This window comes from Denticeps clupeoides, unplaced genomic scaffold (genome assembly GCF_900700375.1).
Source record: "Denticeps clupeoides unplaced genomic scaffold, fDenClu1.1, whole genome shotgun sequence".
Taxonomy (NCBI): Eukaryota; Metazoa; Chordata; class Actinopteri; order Clupeiformes; family Denticipitidae; genus Denticeps; species Denticeps clupeoides.
The window spans coordinates 395,721-412,934 of record NW_021630069.1 but is presented as its reverse complement, the minus strand read 5'-3'; the positions used below and the strand labels follow the sequence as shown (position 1 = coordinate 412,934).

Genomic DNA, 17,214 nt, shown 5'->3' with positions numbered 1-17,214 from the left:
ACTGTGATGCCTAACTAAAAGATGTGTCTTTAGCCTGGATTTAAATATTGACTCTGTATCTGAGTTCTGAACATTAGCAGGAAGGCTGTTCCAAAGCTGGGCAGCTCTGTAGCAGAAAGCTTATTCACCTGCTGAGAATTTGTTAATTCTCGATACCAGTAAGAGCCTGGAGACTTGTCGTGTAGGGAAGTACTCTGTTAACAAGTCACTCAGGGACCAGTCTATGTTGAGCTTTGTATGTTAATAAAATAAGTTTATAGTCTATGCGAAATGTTACAGACAGACAGAATCAGTGTGTGTTTTTCTTGTTCCAATACAGGAGTAATGTCGCTTCAAGCACTTCCTGTTTTACTTCCTGTATCTATAACTCTGGATCAGGGTAAATCTGAAATTCCAACACTTCTTAAAGAAATTATAGTGTATTCAGTGCATTAGTTTGGATGCAACGTTGCCAGATTGAACATATTAAACACTGTAGACATTTACCATTTGCTGATTTAAACACCATTCTCCGTGTTTGGTAGAGCTACAGTGAATTTGATAAAAGCACCGGCGTGCGTGGGACAGTTAAGCGTGGACCCGGACCGGGGCTCGACACTACGTCATCACGCAGCTCCCTTATGATTGGTCGCTCGTTGTGTAATGAAGAGGCGTATAAAGTAGACACTTCTGGCGGAACGTCTTCTCATGAGCGGTGCAACATCTGAAGTCGCGGATTCGGACCCTCTCTTTGACTTCCAGGATGCAAAACTGCGCTAAAACGTGGAGTGTTCTCATCTCCAGGTCCCTAAGTCACCGAGCGCCGTGCAGAACCGGGTTCGAGAAACTGATCGTTACAGCCCAGGACCATGTGTCCGTTCGACACCTGCGAACTGCGGAGACTTTACGATCCAGGAAGATCGAGCGAATTCTGCCCAAGCACGATGACTTTGCCGAGAGACATATAGGACCAGGTGACCGGGAGAAACGGGAGATGCTCAGTAGTCTGGGACTTGAGGTATGTTTCAGACAAGTTGTATGCAGCCAATCCACTTCTTTTTTTAGTTATTTCAGGGTAGAATTTCTGCTAATATCGATAAAATGAAATATCATTTTATTCTTGAAGGAAACTGGTGAGCGTCTGTATTCAGATGTTCGTTTTATGGTTTAGTGATGGGTAACCCTTTTTACTCAATTGATTACAGTCGATTGAGCAGATGATTGAAAATACACTTCCACCATCGATCCGCTTGCAAAGAGCCATGAAAATGGACGACCCCGTGTGTAAGTTCATCAATTTCTCTGCCCTAACCAGCCCACGTGTTGTTGTTATGAATGTTTCTGGTGAAATTGTAGCGTGTATGTACAGGACGGAGCTGGAATAATGGGGCATCGAGCGGATGTATTATGTGCGATCGGCTGGCTGCCAGTGGCCTTTGTGGAGGGGCTTTCATTGTTAAGTCTTCCTTTGAACATATTTGGAGTTGTTTTTGCTGCTGTCGGGCTCCGTCGGTGCCAGTAGGATGAACATTCGAGTGCAAAGTTCAGCCTTGAGCTGTGTGGCAGGGCCAGTTCAATCTGGTTAGGACGACATTACATCACGCCATCTTCATTAACCAGGAGGAATCAGCCCAACCCTGCTGTTAATAACCTGTTCCGTCCTGTTCTACAATCACGTTGTTAAAAACGCCCTCCATGATTACTAATGTTATATAAAACCTTATATATGGGTCACATTAGCTAAATGAAAGGATCAGTTCCTCTGGTGCCGGTTTTTGGTTTGCAAGCGGAACTTCTCCAGGTGGAACGTTGAACTTGAGGCTTCAGAATGAGTAAATAATTGTGGTAATTACTTGGATCATTTTGCTTTTAAAAATGTGGGTAATTTTTTCATTTCTGCAGCAGAGTATCTGGGTAATTTAGGCGTGTCTGAACCTTTCCATTAAACCCACATCTGCTGTTTGTTTTGCTGTGTGCACAATTTTAACACAGAATAATTTAGTATTTATTTTACATACAACATGAATATATTATGTGTCTTCTGGAAAATGTGTTAACAATTAATACATGAATTATAAATCACTATGATTTATTTCGGCAGGTGAAAATGAAATTTTGGAATCTCTTCGTGAAATAGCATCAAAGAACAAGCTCTGGAGATCTTACATTGGAATGGGCTATTATAATTGTTCAGTGCCTCCAGTGATTCAGAGGAATCTCCTGGAAAATTCTGGATGGTTTGTGGGTTGTTTTTTTTTTTTTTTCCCCTCTCTGGATTAAAATGAAAGATTGACTTGAGAATATTATTAATCAGAAATGATGTGATCACCACATCACAAACCAGTCTGTTGAACCCCTGTGTTGTATTTCAGGGTGACGCAGTATACGCCTTATCAGCCAGAGGTTTCACAGGGTCGCTTGGAAAGCCTACTAAACTACCAGACCATGGTTTGTGACCTCACTGGCATGGCTGTGGCCAACGCCTCACTGCTGGACGAGGGTACTGCTGCTGCAGAAGCCATGCAGCTCTGCCACAGGTCAGTGGAGAGGGGCAAGACCTTCCAGCCTTTAATGCCATCATTCAGTTGATTTTATAGTCTTTATAAATACTTTTTCAAGGCAAAATAAGAGGAGGGTTTTCTATATTGATCCACGCTGCCATCCACAGACCATTGCAGTTGTGCAGACCAGAGCAAAGTAAGCAGGTCTTAACAGTCATCAGGAAAGATTTGAATATTTTAGAACAATGTGAAGACTGTTTTTTTGGGGGTTCCAGTTACATTGGAGTGCGGACTGTGCTTAAGCTACCACATGAGATGGATTTCAATGGGAAGGATGTGAGTGGTGTGCTCTTCCAGTATCCTGATACAGAGGGCCGTGTGGAGGACTTCACTGCACTGGTCGACAAAGCTCACAAGGGTGGAGTAAGTTTAATGCTTTATAGTCCAACATGTGCATTGACATGTCAGAAATAAACCACTGCCGACTCTGTTGATGTCCCGCCTGTTACACAGGAACAGATTCAATTTCACAACCCCCATTGGTTTTTATATTTTAAAGAAAAAAAATAGTAGTTTATTCATTTGTCTGAATGCAACATTTTTAATATAGTCTAAAAACATATTTTCTTTTATTTCTGTAGGCTTTGGCTTGCTGTGCCACAGACTTGCTAGCGCTGTGTGTGCTGCGACCTCCTGGTGAGTTTGGGGTGGACATCACTCTGGGCAGCTCCCAGCGGTTTGGAGTTCCCCTGTGTTATGGTGGGCCTCATGCAGCCTTCTTCTCAGTCAAAGAAAATCTTGTCCGGATGATGCCAGGAAGGATGGTGGGAGTGACAAGGTACTCAAAATTCAGGCCATGATAAGCCTAATCAACACTCCCAATAATAGCGGAGGCCGTGTTTCTGTACAGAGATGCTGCCGGCAAGGATGTGTACCGTTTGGCTCTACAGACAAGAGAGCAACATATTCGGAGAGACAAGGCAACCAGCAACATCTGCACTGCTCAAGTGGGTGGATCGGATAACATGCACTCACCAGTTTTATTAGCATAAGCTACCCATCCAGCTTTCTTCCTTAGTGCTCTATCTGGCTGACACACTGATGTGTGAACGTGCCATCGCTGTAGTCTATAAGGTGGACCTGTATTCCACCACTGTTTGAAGTACTGGTTTGACAGACATTTTTGACCTTCCTCCAGGCTTTATTAGCCAACATGGCTGCCATGTTTGCACTCTACCATGGACCTCAGGGCCTAAGGCACATAGCTGAGAGAACTCACAATGCAACTTTGATACTAGCTGAAGGTGTGTTTCAATTTCTCCGCTTGTTCCAGTGAGCAGTTTAGTCCGTTAATGTCCTCCTGAATTGGTCACTTTGTTAACATGGCAGGGCTCAAGAGAGCAGGTCACAAGCTGCAGCATGAACTTTTCTTTGACACCTTGAAGATTCACTGCAGTGTAGCAGCTAGAGACATCTTGGAAAGGGCAGTCCAGCGGCAGATCAACCTACGAGTCTACAGCAAAGGAGTGGTAAGGACTCGTCATTTGGCAGCTCTCCTTCCATTCACTACGTTTGGAACAGCATGTACACATTTCCTGAACTCTCTGTTAAATGTTGGTTTGCGGTGATTTTTATTTACAGTTTCCACCTTTTTACTGACCATGTGTTGAAAAATGTATGTTCTCTTTTTGGACCCCCTTAGCTGGGAGTTTCTTTGGATGAGACTGTGACAGAGAGAGACTTGGATGACCTGCTGTGGGTGTTTGGATGTGAATCCTCAGCAGTAAGTTTATTTCCTGTATTCTTCTGGGCTATAAAATGTCTTTTTATGTACAAACAGTACTCCTGTATGATATTTTCTGAAAATGAGGAGGAAACCGATTCCTAGGCTTCATTATTATTTCTTTGCTTTTGAGGAACTCATTGCAGAGAAAATGAGTGAGAGGATGAAAGGCATTCTTGGAAGTCCTTTCAAGAGGACCACCACATACCTCACCCATCCTGTGTTCAACAGGTTGTTTTATTTTTGTATTTGCCAATATATGATTTACTTTTGGACTGAAAGAGCACATAAAAGTCCAAACGGCAGACAAAATAAGAGTTGCACCAGTGAGGAGGGTGCAGTTTGAAAAGGTTTAGTCATTTTAATTAGCAACTAGTCTTCTCTTCCTGTTTGCCTTCATAAGCAATCAACTGAGGCGGTTTGTAAAGGTAATCGACTATGTAGGTAATTGTCCACGTCAAAGTGTAATGTCAATATTCACCAGCAACTTTCATTTGATTTGAACTTACTGTGTGGTTTTTTTGGTGACATTGATACAATGTTTGGCATTGTATCTGTGAAATATGATTTCTTCTTTATTAAAGAAGAAACCAAACAATGTAGTTTATTGATTTGATATGTTATGTTTGTTTTTTTTTTTTTTGTTTTTTTAGTTATCATTCTGAGACCAATATTGTACGATACATGAAACGTCTAGAGAACAAAGACATTTCACTTGTGCATAGTATGATTCCTCTGGTGAGTAATACGTGAATGAATATGAAAATATTGGAGCTGTAGCAGCAACCTAATCAATGTGGCTAATTTTGCTGTTTCAGGGATCATGCACAATGAAGCTGAATAGCTCCTCAGAATTAATGGTAAATAGAAGTATGTCCGTAAATGTCACAGTTTATAAATGTTTAGTCTCTTTCTATTAATGACTTGACACCCTATCCCGTAATCTCTTAACAGCCAATTACCTGGACCGAATTTGCAAATATCCATCCTTTTGTGCCTCTACATCAGGCTGAAGGTTATCAGCAGCTCTTTCGACAGCTGGAGAAAGACCTTTGTGAGATCACAGGATACGATAAGATCTCCTTCCAACCGAACAGGCATGTTGCTAATGTGACCTTTTTTGCCTCCTTATGAAAACAAGTGCAGCTTTTTAATGTTTTTTTTTTCTTTTTTTTTTTTTTTTTTTTTGTTTCCAGTTCATTACTCTGCAAATGTAGGGGTAGGGTGGTGGTACACAAAATGTTCTAGTTATAAATAGACTGATAGCCAACAGAAATCTTATCAGCCATTGGCTGGGGAGTATTCAGCAGTTTGAAATGTGGTTTTGTACTTTCTCCCCTTGTCTGGGACACTCTGTCTCTGAACTGATCTTTGAGCATGTGGTTTTTGCTGAGGTTGTGTTTTAATACTTTGTTTTGCATTACAGTGGTGCTCAGGGAGAATATGCAGGCCTGGCTGCCATCAAAGCCTATTTGAACTCCAAAGGAGAGTCACACAGAACTGTAAGTGTCATCTGGAATGAACAGACCTGTTTAGATGGTAGTTTTATTAGCAAATACAAAAGGTCTATAAAGCACAGTTGTAGAAAGAGCTAGAAAAATAATCCACATGATCATTAACAGATTAACAGGGGCAGTGGTGGCCTAGCGGTTAAAAAGCAGTCCCGTAATCAGAAGGTTCGAATCCCGATCCGCCAAGGTACCACTGAGGTGCCACTGAGCAAAGCACCGTCCCCACACACTGCTCCCCGAGCGCCTGTCATGGCTGCCCACTGCTCACTCAGTGTGATGGGTTAAATGCAGTGGACAAATTTCACTGTCACCGTGTGCTGTGCATCACAAGTGACAATCACTTCACTTCATCTTTTTCAAGATTTAAATTACAAATATTTGATATTGATATTTTGACGCTTAATGCTTTTGATCAACAATAAATAAGAAAACAAATACAATATAATGGGTTAGGGTTAGATCTACACAAGCAATATTGTTTATGGTTGTTCTCAATAAAGACATGAAATATCAGATTTTTTTTATCTTAGGCACATTATATTTGTCTAGGGCTGCTATTAACGATTATTTTAATAATCAATTAATCTTTCAATTACTTTTATTATTAATCGGATAAAAAAGAAAAGCATTTATTTCCAACCCTTTATTCAAAATTCTTTAGAAAGTGCAATTATCTTGCTCCTTGCTTTTAGAATAAAAATAAAAATGGACTAACACAAACATACACATTATGATTTTAGATCTACCAAATATATACACTTTTAAAATAAATTGCCACCTGAGCTGCCAGAACAATAAATAATGTTATTTATAAAAAATACAATTATTTAATAATAAAAAAATAAAGAACAGGATTTGTTTTAATGTCAGAACTTGTTCTCTACACTGCAGATGCACACTTTTTTGCAGACACACCCACTCACAAACTCTCACTCTGACACACACACACACTTATTCTCTCTCACTGCCTTTGTTCAGACACTTTGCATTGCTACATAGCGCAGCACACGGTGCACACAAAGAAATATGTCCTCTGCTTTTAACCATCACACTTTGTGAAACACAGCATGAAAGGGGAGCAGTGTGTGAGGACGGTGCTTTGCTCAGTGGCACCTCGGTGGCTCGGGATTGTTGTTGCATGGGCTGACGAGCTCCCTGTTTTGTCGTGGGAGATAAAATGGGCGGGTCTGACCATACCGTGGACCAGGTGTATCTCAGTCCGTTTTAGCGCATAACTCGTGGCTGTGTTGATCAGGAGCACAGACCACTGCTTGCTGCCTGCTTCCACTGGCGGAGTCAAAGTGGCGCTTTATTCATAAAAACACGTGTGTGTTAGCATAAAAAAAAGGTTTAAATGCAGAGGAATTATGGCCCGTATGGCCTTGTATCTTTCCTCTACCAAGTGTGTTCCCCTGCGCTCCACGTCTAACCTTTTTATTTATTTATTTATTTATTTATTTTTAATTATCAAATGTGTCTGTGTCGCACGACACAACAAATCGATTATGACATTCATTGCTGACTCTTTGTAATCGATTCGTTATTGCAGCCCTATATTTGTCAAATAGGGGCAGTGGTGGCTGAAATTTTGTAATAATGCTCAATAAAACACTTGACACTAGTCTTCATTTCCATTTTTGGTTTTCTAAAATTATTTGATGTTGTAATTGCTTGTAGACATATTCTACTGCAGTCTAAAGAGCCTATGCTTCCACCTAAAACATGCTGGTTAAATGATCTAGGGCTTTATCTCATGCAACATGGAGGGAAAATAGAGATTCATGACTGTGCTGACTTCATTTAAATGTCACTATGTGCAAACTGGACATTTTGGTCCCTTTGCACTTACTGCATAAGACTAACGAAAATCACATCTATTCGTTTCTGCAGAGTTTGTAAGTCTAGTTGTGCACAAGATAGCACCACAGCCCAATATTTAATGAGGCACAAATAAAGAGGATAACATTATAGTGAAGATAATTATAACATATATTTAAAATAATGACCCTAAACTACTCTGTACCTGGTGTAATTATAATAAAAATGTGGATTGTTTCATTTTTACACAAATAGGCTGCTGCTATTATTTATGTATAAATATGAATTTGATCATTATTTGTTTCATTCACAGATTTATTTTGTTTTTTTGTTTGCACTTTTTCTATTTACTACTTACCCACCTGTACCCATTCTGTTGCATTAGTCAGCCTATTAATGAAAAGAAAAAAGTCAGTCGCATCTTTCTTTTGTGTGTGCACTGTGCAACACTCAGCCCCGCCTTTCAGCATGATGTGCCCTATTCGCGAGCACACCCATAGATCCACTGCTGCATAGTGCTGGTATGCCTTTTACTTGCTCCTGCCTTAGAGGATGTCCCTGTGTGATCAAAATAGGACTTCTAATGCCTTTTTTCTAAAATCTAATGCAGAATTGGAGGCAAATGTAATAAATCATTGTCTTTTCAACTAACTAGTCAGTATTTTTACCTGCATTAAAAAAATTAAACCCCTTAGAATCTGACCCATCCCTGCCAGTGTGGGGAAGAAAGTAAGATGCTGGGCTAAGTCCCCGTTCCTTCCCTAGTTAGACCTAACCTTGCCAAACCAGGTTTGATTACCTTTTTAAAACAATTTTCTTTTTTCATTCTATTGAATGTAATGCTGCAGCAGTGTGAAATGATATCAGTAGTTTTGAAAGTCCTGAAGAAATTAAAAAATCTAAGGGCACCAATCTTTGTTAGGTGTGTTTGATACCGAAGTCGGCCCATGGAACCAATCCTGCTAGTGCCCAGATGGCAGGAATGAAAGTTCAAGTGGTTGAGGTGGACAAAGATGGAAGTATTGATGTTGCCCACTTAAAGGCCATGGTAAGTTAGTAGTAAAAAAAAATCGAACAAAATGTACAGATATTAATTTCAAATATACATTTAGATTTAGTAGACTTGTCTGAATGAGCTGATTTGCTCTTTTCTTAGGTGGACAAACACAAAGCAAACCTGGCTGCAATAATGATCACTTACCCCTCCACAAATGGTGTGTTTGAAGAAAATGTTAGTGAAGTGTGTGAGCTCATCCATCAGAATGGTGGGCAAGTGTATCTGGATGGTGCTAACATGAATGCTCAGGTGAGGTGCTTTCTCTTGTTTTTTCTTTTTTCCCCTCTGCACCTCCATTTCACAAACTGTTTGGTGCAGGTAGGATTATGCCGCCCAGGAGATTATGGCTCTGATGTCTCCCATTTGAACCTTCACAAAACCTTTTGCATCCCCCATGGAGGTGGTGGTCCAGGAATGGGTCCCATTGGAGTGTGAGTTTATAGCCACAGGACAAAATATAGTAAGGGCAAACAAATGAATCTTGTAAAGATGAGTAAGAATGTGACTCATTCCTTAAACCTTGACCCCTTTTGCAGGAAACTGCACCTTGCCCCCTTCTTGCCCAGCCACCCTGTGGTACCCATGCAGACAGGGGATGCTATAAGCAGTCTGGGTACAATCAGTGCTGCTCCATGGGGTTCTAGTGCCATCCTGCCCATATCATGGGCCTACATCAAGGTGAGCTGAAATATTTATCTGCCATATTATAGTAGGTCGAAATTGTTCTGAATAAATTATTGTTTTTTTTTTCCATTAAGATGATGGGAGCTAAGGGTCTGACCCATGCCACAGAGATCGCCATCCTAAATGCTAACTACATGGCCAAAAGACTGGAGAGCCACTACAAGATTCTTTTCAGGGGAACAAAAGGTATCGTGCCCCCCCTTCCATGATTGCACTTTACCTGTGGCCAATCTGACTCTGTAATAATTATTATAATAATGAACAGACAATTCCATTGGCTTCATTGTCTGGTTTCCACTGTCATCTGGTGGGTGTCATGTCATGGGTGGTAGTAGCCTAGTGGTTAACACACTTGCCTATGAACCAGAAGACCCAGGTTCAAATCTCAATTACTATCATTGTGTCCCTGAGCACAACACATTCTCACTTTGTCATTATGGACTACTTTCTAAAGACGATACTAAATAATTTTAAAACTATTCTAACTATAACAAAATGTGAAAGGGTGTGCATACATTCTGGTGCCACTTTATCTTATGAAGTCCTGATTTGAAGAATGCTGATAAAAGAATTAAAATTTAATTAATCATATATTTTCTTCCATAAGGGTATGTTGCTCATGAATTCATTCTTGATGTCAGACCATTCAAAAAAACAGCAAATATTGAAGCAGTGGATGTGGCAAAACGACTGCAGGATTACGGTAAGACTGTAAAACATGAACAGGTTTACTTCCTCCAGACCATATAACATAGTCTGGTTTATTGGCCATACGTAATGCTTGGCTATTGAAAATCTTTCTTTTCCAGGTTTCCATGCTCCCACCATGTCATGGCCAGTGTCAGGCACTTTGATGATAGAACCTACAGAGTCTGAGGACAAAGCAGAACTGGACCGATTCTGTGATGCTCTGATTGCTATAAGGCAGGAAATCACAGACATTGAGGAGGGAAGGATGGACTCTCGTGTTAACCCTCTGAAGGTGGGTGACCTTGTTTATAACAGATTTGGGGGATTCTTGTAGCCTATGTTTGTAGAACAAAATGTTATGCTACCTAAGCTCTGTGGGTAAAACTGGAACGTGAAAACAAGAGTGTAACAGTTTTAAAATGTGTTCGGTTGTCTTCACTTACAGTGACTATACATGGGCTGGATAGAACCCTTGTTAAAAGACAAAACTGCAGGTCATTATTTTAGGAATGATTTGATTGACTTGTGTCCAGAGTGAGTTACCCCAGGGTTTATTTCTAGGACCATTTATTATTTGTAATTTACACAAATGATATTAATACAAACATAAGCTGCAAACTGTCTAAATTTCTAAAGAACGATTCCTGGAGCCAATTTGCTGATTGTGATCTTGTTTGGTTCTCTGGATGTAAGTTAGGAATGTTATAATAAAAAAATGCAGCTTCAATAATCTGGCTGCTTGTCAGTTTTACATCTGGGATGTCACTAAAAGAATCTTTTAAAAGCCAAGGCTTGCCTCTAGCATTCAGAATGTCACTAATCCTGGAGAAACTGATGCATGTAAAAGTGCATTATCATGTATTGGCTAACTGAGGTTTTATTTAATATCAATGTTTTGCAATAATCAAAATGTAAATTTAATTTATTCTTATTTAAAGAATATTAATGCTCTTGTTTTTTAATGAGAATTACAAATAGTCTTGTGGTTACCTTATTTCCACCTTGAGAGAGAGGAAGCTGCCATTATACTGACATGATACAGACTCTCTCATGCAGATGGCACCCCACTCTCTAGCCTGTATTGCATCAACCACATGGGACCGACCCTATTCCAGAGAAGATGCTGCTTTCCCCATGGTAAATATAACCAAGGCTCTGACAAACATTTATCTTGAATATAATTAATGTCATTGATAAATCATATTAAAATGCATAGATCAGCCATAGCATTAATGATCTTTTATTTTTGTATCACTTTTGTTACCAAAATCAAACTGACCATTTGAAGCACAGACTCCTCTATACCTCTGAACCTCTTGTTTTAAGTCCTGGAAATTGTGAGGTAGTGAGGATTTTAGATTTGTTTTTCCAGTACATCCCACAAATGCTCGATTGGCTTGAGAACTGGTCAGCCACCTCAAACCTGTTTCTTCAAACTATTCTTGAACCATTTTGTCAGTGGGGCTGCTTAAAGTGGGCACATCAATCATGGGATACTGTGCTATGTGTCAAAGTGATATCCACATGATGGCAGAACCCAAGGTGTCCAAAGAATTATACCTGCCTTCCTCAGGTAAATGACACCCCCCCCCCATGCTAATGTAGCAATGGTCCGCATGGGCCCCAATACTGAGCAAACTATGCTACAGCAGTTCTTCTATTGGATCAACATTCAAGACAGAATGTTTTGGAAATGTCATCACAATTTCAAATCTTTCCTTACCCATTTTCCCTGCTTCCAGCATATTAACACAAAATGTTCACAATATGCAGACCACTACCACTGTAAGGATATCATTAATTTGATTTCCTACATCAGTGTTATGGCTGATCTATGTTTATATAAATAATCTTTTCAGTTTAACTTTAGATGCATTTGCTTTTATGTGTCATGCTGGCCTACTCCTGTTACATGCCCTTGTAATTGTGTGTTTGCATGGCTTTAGCCTTTTGTGAGACCTGAGAACAAATTCTGGCCAACAATCTCCAGGATTGATGACATCTACGGGGACCAGCATCTAGTTTGCACTTGCCCACCCATGGATGTGTATGAGTCTCCCTATGAGGAGAGGGCTTCCTCATGACCTTGCTTACATCCCATGTATAAGTATTTTAAATGGTCTTTGTCCTGAACCTGTTCTGTGTTCCTGCCTGAGGTTTTAGAAAACCTTAAACCTGCTCTAGAAATGTACTTTTTATTGCCTTCCCAACCACTTTTTTTTTTTTTTTTTTTTGCTATGCCACACACTCACTATTGTGGATGTTGATATCATTTATTAGAAAATAATATTTTCTAATGATCTAAGGATTGCAGAAATAAAGTATTTTAAAAGAAACAAGTGTCATTGTGTATCAAGGTCCAGTGAAATGTAGGGAAGTCCAGATGCCCTTTGTGTGAGTTTTCAATTCTGGTAGATCTCTTCATTCTGCACATTTTCTTTCCATAAAGTGCCAGTAACAATTCCCAAAAATAGGAGAATGCCAAGATTGCGATTAGATGAAAACCTCTTCCAGCAGTTTTCTGGCTTATTTATGTCCAAAGTGTAGATCTGTGATCAAATCACAATAATTCATGTAAATTTTCAAACAATCCTATATTCTTCTTCATGCTTTGCTAACTATTACAACCTACCTGATTTGCTAGGTGAATGGCTACAGCGGACAATGTGCCATAGTACGGCAGAGTCTGGTGAGAATTGATGCCAGCCAAGACCAGGCCTGACAACATTGCCACAGCAAAGCCACTGAGCCATGGCTTGGTCTGCTCCGCAAACCTTAGTGCTGTGGACTTAATTCCTACCCTGATGTCATCCTCCTTGTCCTGTATTAACAAAATAGGGGGAAAGAGAATTTTAATTCTTTGTGTTTAACTGTGAACAATTTGCAGATACAGGTTAAAAAAAATAAAAAATTTAAGTCACTAGTTCACCAACCTGAATACTTTAATACATTATAAGCACTACTTGACCTCTTAAGCTGATCCGGACACTGCAGCACAAGTTGATTCCAACTTTCCCAAATTCTCCCATACCACTCCACTTTTGCATTCCCTCCACTGGCTTCATTCAGATTTAAAATCCTGACGCTGGACTAAAAAGCCAAGGAAGGGTCACATCCTCCTACCTCAGATCTCTCATCACTCCTCACTCTGCACCTCGATCCCTCCGATCCTCCAGCACTGGTCACCTGATACCACCATCTCCTCAAGGTACTAAAAGCATTCATCTACACTTTTCTCCATCTTGGAGACTAGGTGGTGGAATGAATTCAAACTCTGGCTAAAACACCTTTTGTATTTACAGATTGGTCCCTAGTGAACCAAATGAGGGATTTCACAGATAGGCACTGGATAAGAGTGTCTGCCAAATGCTGTAAATGCTATGCTAGTCTGTGAGCATACTTTATTTCTGTAAATACAGAAGCCATACTTTTGTGACAATTCCCTGAATACTATCACATTCACAAAATTCATACCTAACCTCCACAGTACATGCATTATAGTTTGTCACATGCAGTGGGGCAGTTGTGGCCTAGTGGGTAAGGAAGCAGACCTGTAATTGGGAGGTTACAGGTTTGAATCCAGTTGCGACTAGGCAAAGTACTGTCCCCAAACACAGGGCAGAGGACTGATTTCACCCTGTGCTGTGTTTCACAATGACAATCACTCCAATTTTAATATTAAATGCCTTCTATATTCATGTTTAACCACTGGGCACTTTTAAATGCTACACCATAATCCAAGACAGGGCTACAGAGTGAACCAGAAGCCGTAAATCATTATTCACAGGAATGCGCAGTAATTCCATGTTTTCCATGGGAATGCTAGCAAAATTAAAATGATCCATATGGTAACAGCAGAAATAGAGCCTACAGGATCAGGTGGAGATGGTAACAAAATGTATACTGGGGTAAAGCTGGTGGAATGGCACAATGCACAGTCCTTATCAATACAGAGCACAGGTTTATCTGCAAATGACAACCATAATCAAACCCACAGCTCTAATTAAGGCATGTTCAAAAAGTTGCACTTCCTGTGTGCTACATGATTAATAAAACACCCTACACATTATGCAAATGACTTAGCCGGGCAATTTTTTATCTGACCACGCATGATTTCTCTGAAACTCACTTCCTATGACTGAGCCCAATTAAAAGTTTAAGATTTTGAAATGTCATTTTTAGTATTGGATATAATATGGCAAATTTTATATATCTTGTGTCTCTTGACAACATTCCCTTAACCTGTGCATTACCTGGTGAGCATAAATTGTGTCATAGATAAGTGTCCACATCACTCCTGAAAAATACAGTGGGAGGCATATGGACCAATCACAGGAACCCATTACTGCAGACCAGCCAAGTAATGCCCCCCAATTGAACGTGAGACCTGGAACAAAAATGAGTTAAATCACATAAATACAACCATGCAGATTTATGAATTACTCATTGTACTTAACACCATACCTAACACAAGTTGTGGCCAGTATGTTACTCTCTTCATTAGAGGATATGTGACAACCAGAGACAGAGAAGCAGCACCCAGGGCTATGCTATGATGGGTATAAAAATAGGAATCAATAAATAAAACAATGTGAAACTGGAGGTTATATTATACATATAATATACATGTCAGAACATTCCTCAAAACCTTGATGATACCAGTGAATAAAAAAAACTCAATTTAATGATACTTGGGTACCTATAATAATTGAGGCAGAGCAGCACACCCAGAGATAAGCTGAGCTGTCCACCCAGGAAAACCAGGGCCTGAAACTGAGACAGTTCACCAGAAGCGAGGGGTCTTTTGGCAGTCCTGATTACCTGCACAAGGAAGGATACTAGATCAGAGATAACCATGGGAATTCAGATCAGTGTTTCATTTTGCAAACTAACAAATCAAGAAGCAGTAAACATTTAATTTAAAAATATCAGAAGTGGAGGGAATGACCTTTTTGTCAAAGTCTCTGTCCCACATATCATTGATGGTGCAGCCAGCACCCCTCATTAGCAGTGACCCAATCCCAAACAGAGTCAGCAGGCCCAGGTCTGGGAGGCAGCCTGGATCAGCAGCCAGGGCAATGCTCCATGTACTGGGCAGGTACAGCAGCCATGTTCCTACAAGACACAAGTCCATAATTCTACAGTCAGAATTCTCAACATCTGTTTCCTGACCTGAACAGCACATGATGAGAACACCTCAATGAACATAAATAAAGTTAGTAGAAAACTATCATATTCAATATAAGGGTCAGAAATCTTTTTTTATGTCATGCCACAAACCTCCATCAGAAAGTATGCTCACTCACCAATGGGTTTGTCAAGTCGCATCAACCGAAGGTATGGCTGCACCATAGAGGGAGCTGCCGCTACAATCCCCACAGCTGAGAAGCTAAACTGTCTCTTACCCAGAGATCTGGGCTGGCAACAGGATCTCTGGATGAGAACGTCTTTCTGGCTAAAATGTGATCTTGATGACAGAGAGGCCAAGATATTTGACTTGAAATAACTATGCCTAAAACTGGAGTGTCCAGGTCCAGGACTCAGCCATCTCCATGGTTTGGCCACAGGCAGTGCTGATATTCTGGGAAACATCATCTGCTCTGTGAAACTGATGATAATATTCATGTCACATCTGTAATGTAGAGAAAATGGCAAATTTAATGAAGTCATAGACAGACACAAAAATATTATTATATAGCTGTCAGAAGCAAGCTGTCAGACTAGACCGATCTCACATAATGTGGACATTTCATAATAGACAGGATGGAAAGGTTTGGGTACATTGTTCCAGGTTTACAGGCCCATCTCATTCCATACAATTCATTTACAATAATGTGTTCTACTAGGGATGTTAGAAAATATCAATACACCAATATATTGTGATATTTTAAAATGATATTTTATATGGTGATATTGTATCAATACAGGGACATTGAATGTCGAGACATTTCTATACAATATTTTGTATTTAGTCCAAAATCCAGTTCCAAGTTATGTTGTTTTGGTTGAATTATTAATGTAATGTGATCCACACAGATCATACAAATTATCTTGTGTATCAGTAGAATATCCTAATATATATGTAGATCCTTGCCAATACACACCCAAATTTTGTACTAGAATTATACAGTTGATAAGAAAACAAGTGATGACTTTTAGTGCAGTTATTTCATAACTATAGCAGAATACTGTCAGGACATGAAGACATTATATCAACTTCTTCACCTTTAATAAGTAATCTCTGGCACTTCAGGTCAGAACCTCCTGGGAAAACAACTAATGGAAGCATGACAAAATGGACCTAAAAACCCCACATCCCACAAATCACAGCTGCCAAACAGGGGTTTAAGAGACAGCTAGCTTCTTTTTCCCTCTCGTAAATTCAGCTCGTTACATTTACAGCATTTATCAGACGATTTTATCCAGAGCGACGTACAATCAGAAGTTACAGGGACAGTTCTCCTGGAGCAACTCAGGGTTAAGTGTCTTGCTCAGGGACACAATCGTAGTAAGTGGGATTTGAACCTGGGTCTTCTGGTTCACAGGCGAGTGTGTTACCCACTATGCTACTACCACCCTTATCAGCCTTATAAGGCTTGTTGATCATTCAAAAAACAAAACATTTTCAACAGTCTCATTTCAACATTTCAAGTCTCACTCACAGAGACTGTAAGTATAAATATTCATTTTACACAATATATCAGGCTACTTCAAATGGGAATCAGCATATTTTATTATACAACTTACAGCCGCTGATAAAATGCCGGCGTCTGCTCTAATCCGTGACTGGTGCAGCACTGTAAATATTCCCCCGGAAACAAAGACTCGTAATGAAATGACCCACCTACTATAGTTCAAATTCGTTGATGAACGAAAATGACATGTTACGGCTGTAACATGTCATTAGTGGACATGCATGTTTCCTATACATCGATTAGTTACTAACTAAAAAAATGCATGGGCATTATGAGAGGCTCTACAGAGTATGCCATCATTAACTGCCTGATCATGAGCATTACAGATCATTTCTATAGAGAAAAGTGGCCTGTTTTTAAAATAGTGGGTAGGCTCTCAAATCACAATCTTTCTAGATATCACAATCTTTCAAAAGTGTCTACATGAAGTAATGACATCTATCAGATTATACTCATCTATAAATTCAAGTAAGCAAGTATAGACAAATGTGCATAC

General features: G+C 39.9%; 2 protein-coding genes across 4 annotated transcripts; one reads left to right on the top strand and one right to left on the bottom strand.

Annotated features, from left to right (window-relative positions):
• The first annotated feature begins 652 nt into the window (after window positions 1–652).
• gldc (glycine dehydrogenase (decarboxylating)) lies at window positions 653–12,267 on the top strand. Of its 3 annotated transcripts, none has more exons than XM_028968171.1 (25): window positions 653–997; window positions 1,185–1,263; window positions 2,081–2,216; window positions 2,352–2,516; window positions 2,599–2,676; window positions 2,756–2,903; window positions 3,122–3,318; window positions 3,391–3,487; window positions 3,679–3,784; window positions 3,870–4,009; window positions 4,183–4,263; window positions 4,397–4,494; window positions 4,917–5,001; window positions 5,082–5,123; window positions 5,218–5,360; window positions 5,690–5,765; window positions 8,515–8,640; window positions 8,749–8,898; window positions 8,968–9,080; window positions 9,186–9,327; window positions 9,408–9,519; window positions 9,941–10,036; window positions 10,143–10,315; window positions 11,080–11,160; window positions 11,970–12,267. In XM_028968171.1, the coding sequence occupies exons 1-25, from the start codon at window positions 743–745 to the stop codon at window positions 12,105–12,107; spliced, it is 3,057 nt and encodes a 1,018-aa protein (XP_028824004.1). In that variant the 5' UTR covers window positions 653–742; the 3' UTR covers window positions 12,108–12,267. The 3 variants fall into 3 exon arrangements, with proteins under 3 accessions (XP_028824004.1, XP_028824005.1, XP_028824006.1); XM_028968172.1 differs by having other exon boundaries at window positions 928–997; window positions 1,185–1,824; XM_028968173.1 differs by lacking the exons at window positions 653–997; window positions 1,185–1,263 and having other exon boundaries at window positions 2,081–2,220.
• Window positions 12,268–12,280: 13 nt separating this feature from the next.
• On the bottom strand, window positions 12,281–16,822 carry coq2 (coenzyme Q2 4-hydroxybenzoate polyprenyltransferase). The gene is made up of 8 exons (XM_028968174.1): window positions 16,771–16,822; window positions 15,330–15,655; window positions 14,972–15,138; window positions 14,723–14,844; window positions 14,488–14,573; window positions 14,277–14,410; window positions 12,656–12,844; window positions 12,281–12,572 (listed from the first exon to the last, which is right to left on the bottom strand). Exons 2-8 carry the CDS (start codon window positions 15,646–15,648, stop codon window positions 12,426–12,428), a joined length of 1,164 nt encoding a protein of 387 aa, XP_028824007.1. The 5' UTR covers window positions 15,649–15,655; window positions 16,771–16,822; the 3' UTR covers window positions 12,281–12,425.
• Between the last annotated feature and the right edge of the window lie 392 nt (window positions 16,823–17,214).

Bases quoted from the DNA above. Each gene is read 5' to 3' on its own strand.
- gldc (XM_028968171.1), top strand. From the start codon at position 743: ATGCAAAACTGCGCTAAAACGTGGAGTGTTCTCATCTCCAGGTCCCTA. The intron at 2,217-2,351 runs GTTTGTGGGTTG...GTTGTATTTCAG, and splicing joins CTCCTGGAAAATTCTGGATG to GGTGACGCAGTATACGCCTT. The intron at 3,488-3,678 runs GTGGGTGGATCG...ACCTTCCTCCAG, and splicing joins GCAACATCTGCACTGCTCAA to GCTTTATTAGCCAACATGGC.
- coq2 (XM_028968174.1), bottom strand. From the start codon at position 15,648: ATGAATATTATCATCAGTTTCACAGAGCAGATGATGTTTCCCAGAATA. The intron at 14,574-14,722 runs GTACCCAAGTAT...TACCCATCATAG, and splicing joins CTCTGCCTCAATTATTATAG to CATAGCCCTGGGTGCTGCTT. The intron at 12,573-12,655 runs GTAGGTTGTAAT...ATTTGATCACAG, and splicing joins CCATTCACCTAGCAAATCAG to ATCTACACTTTGGACATAAA.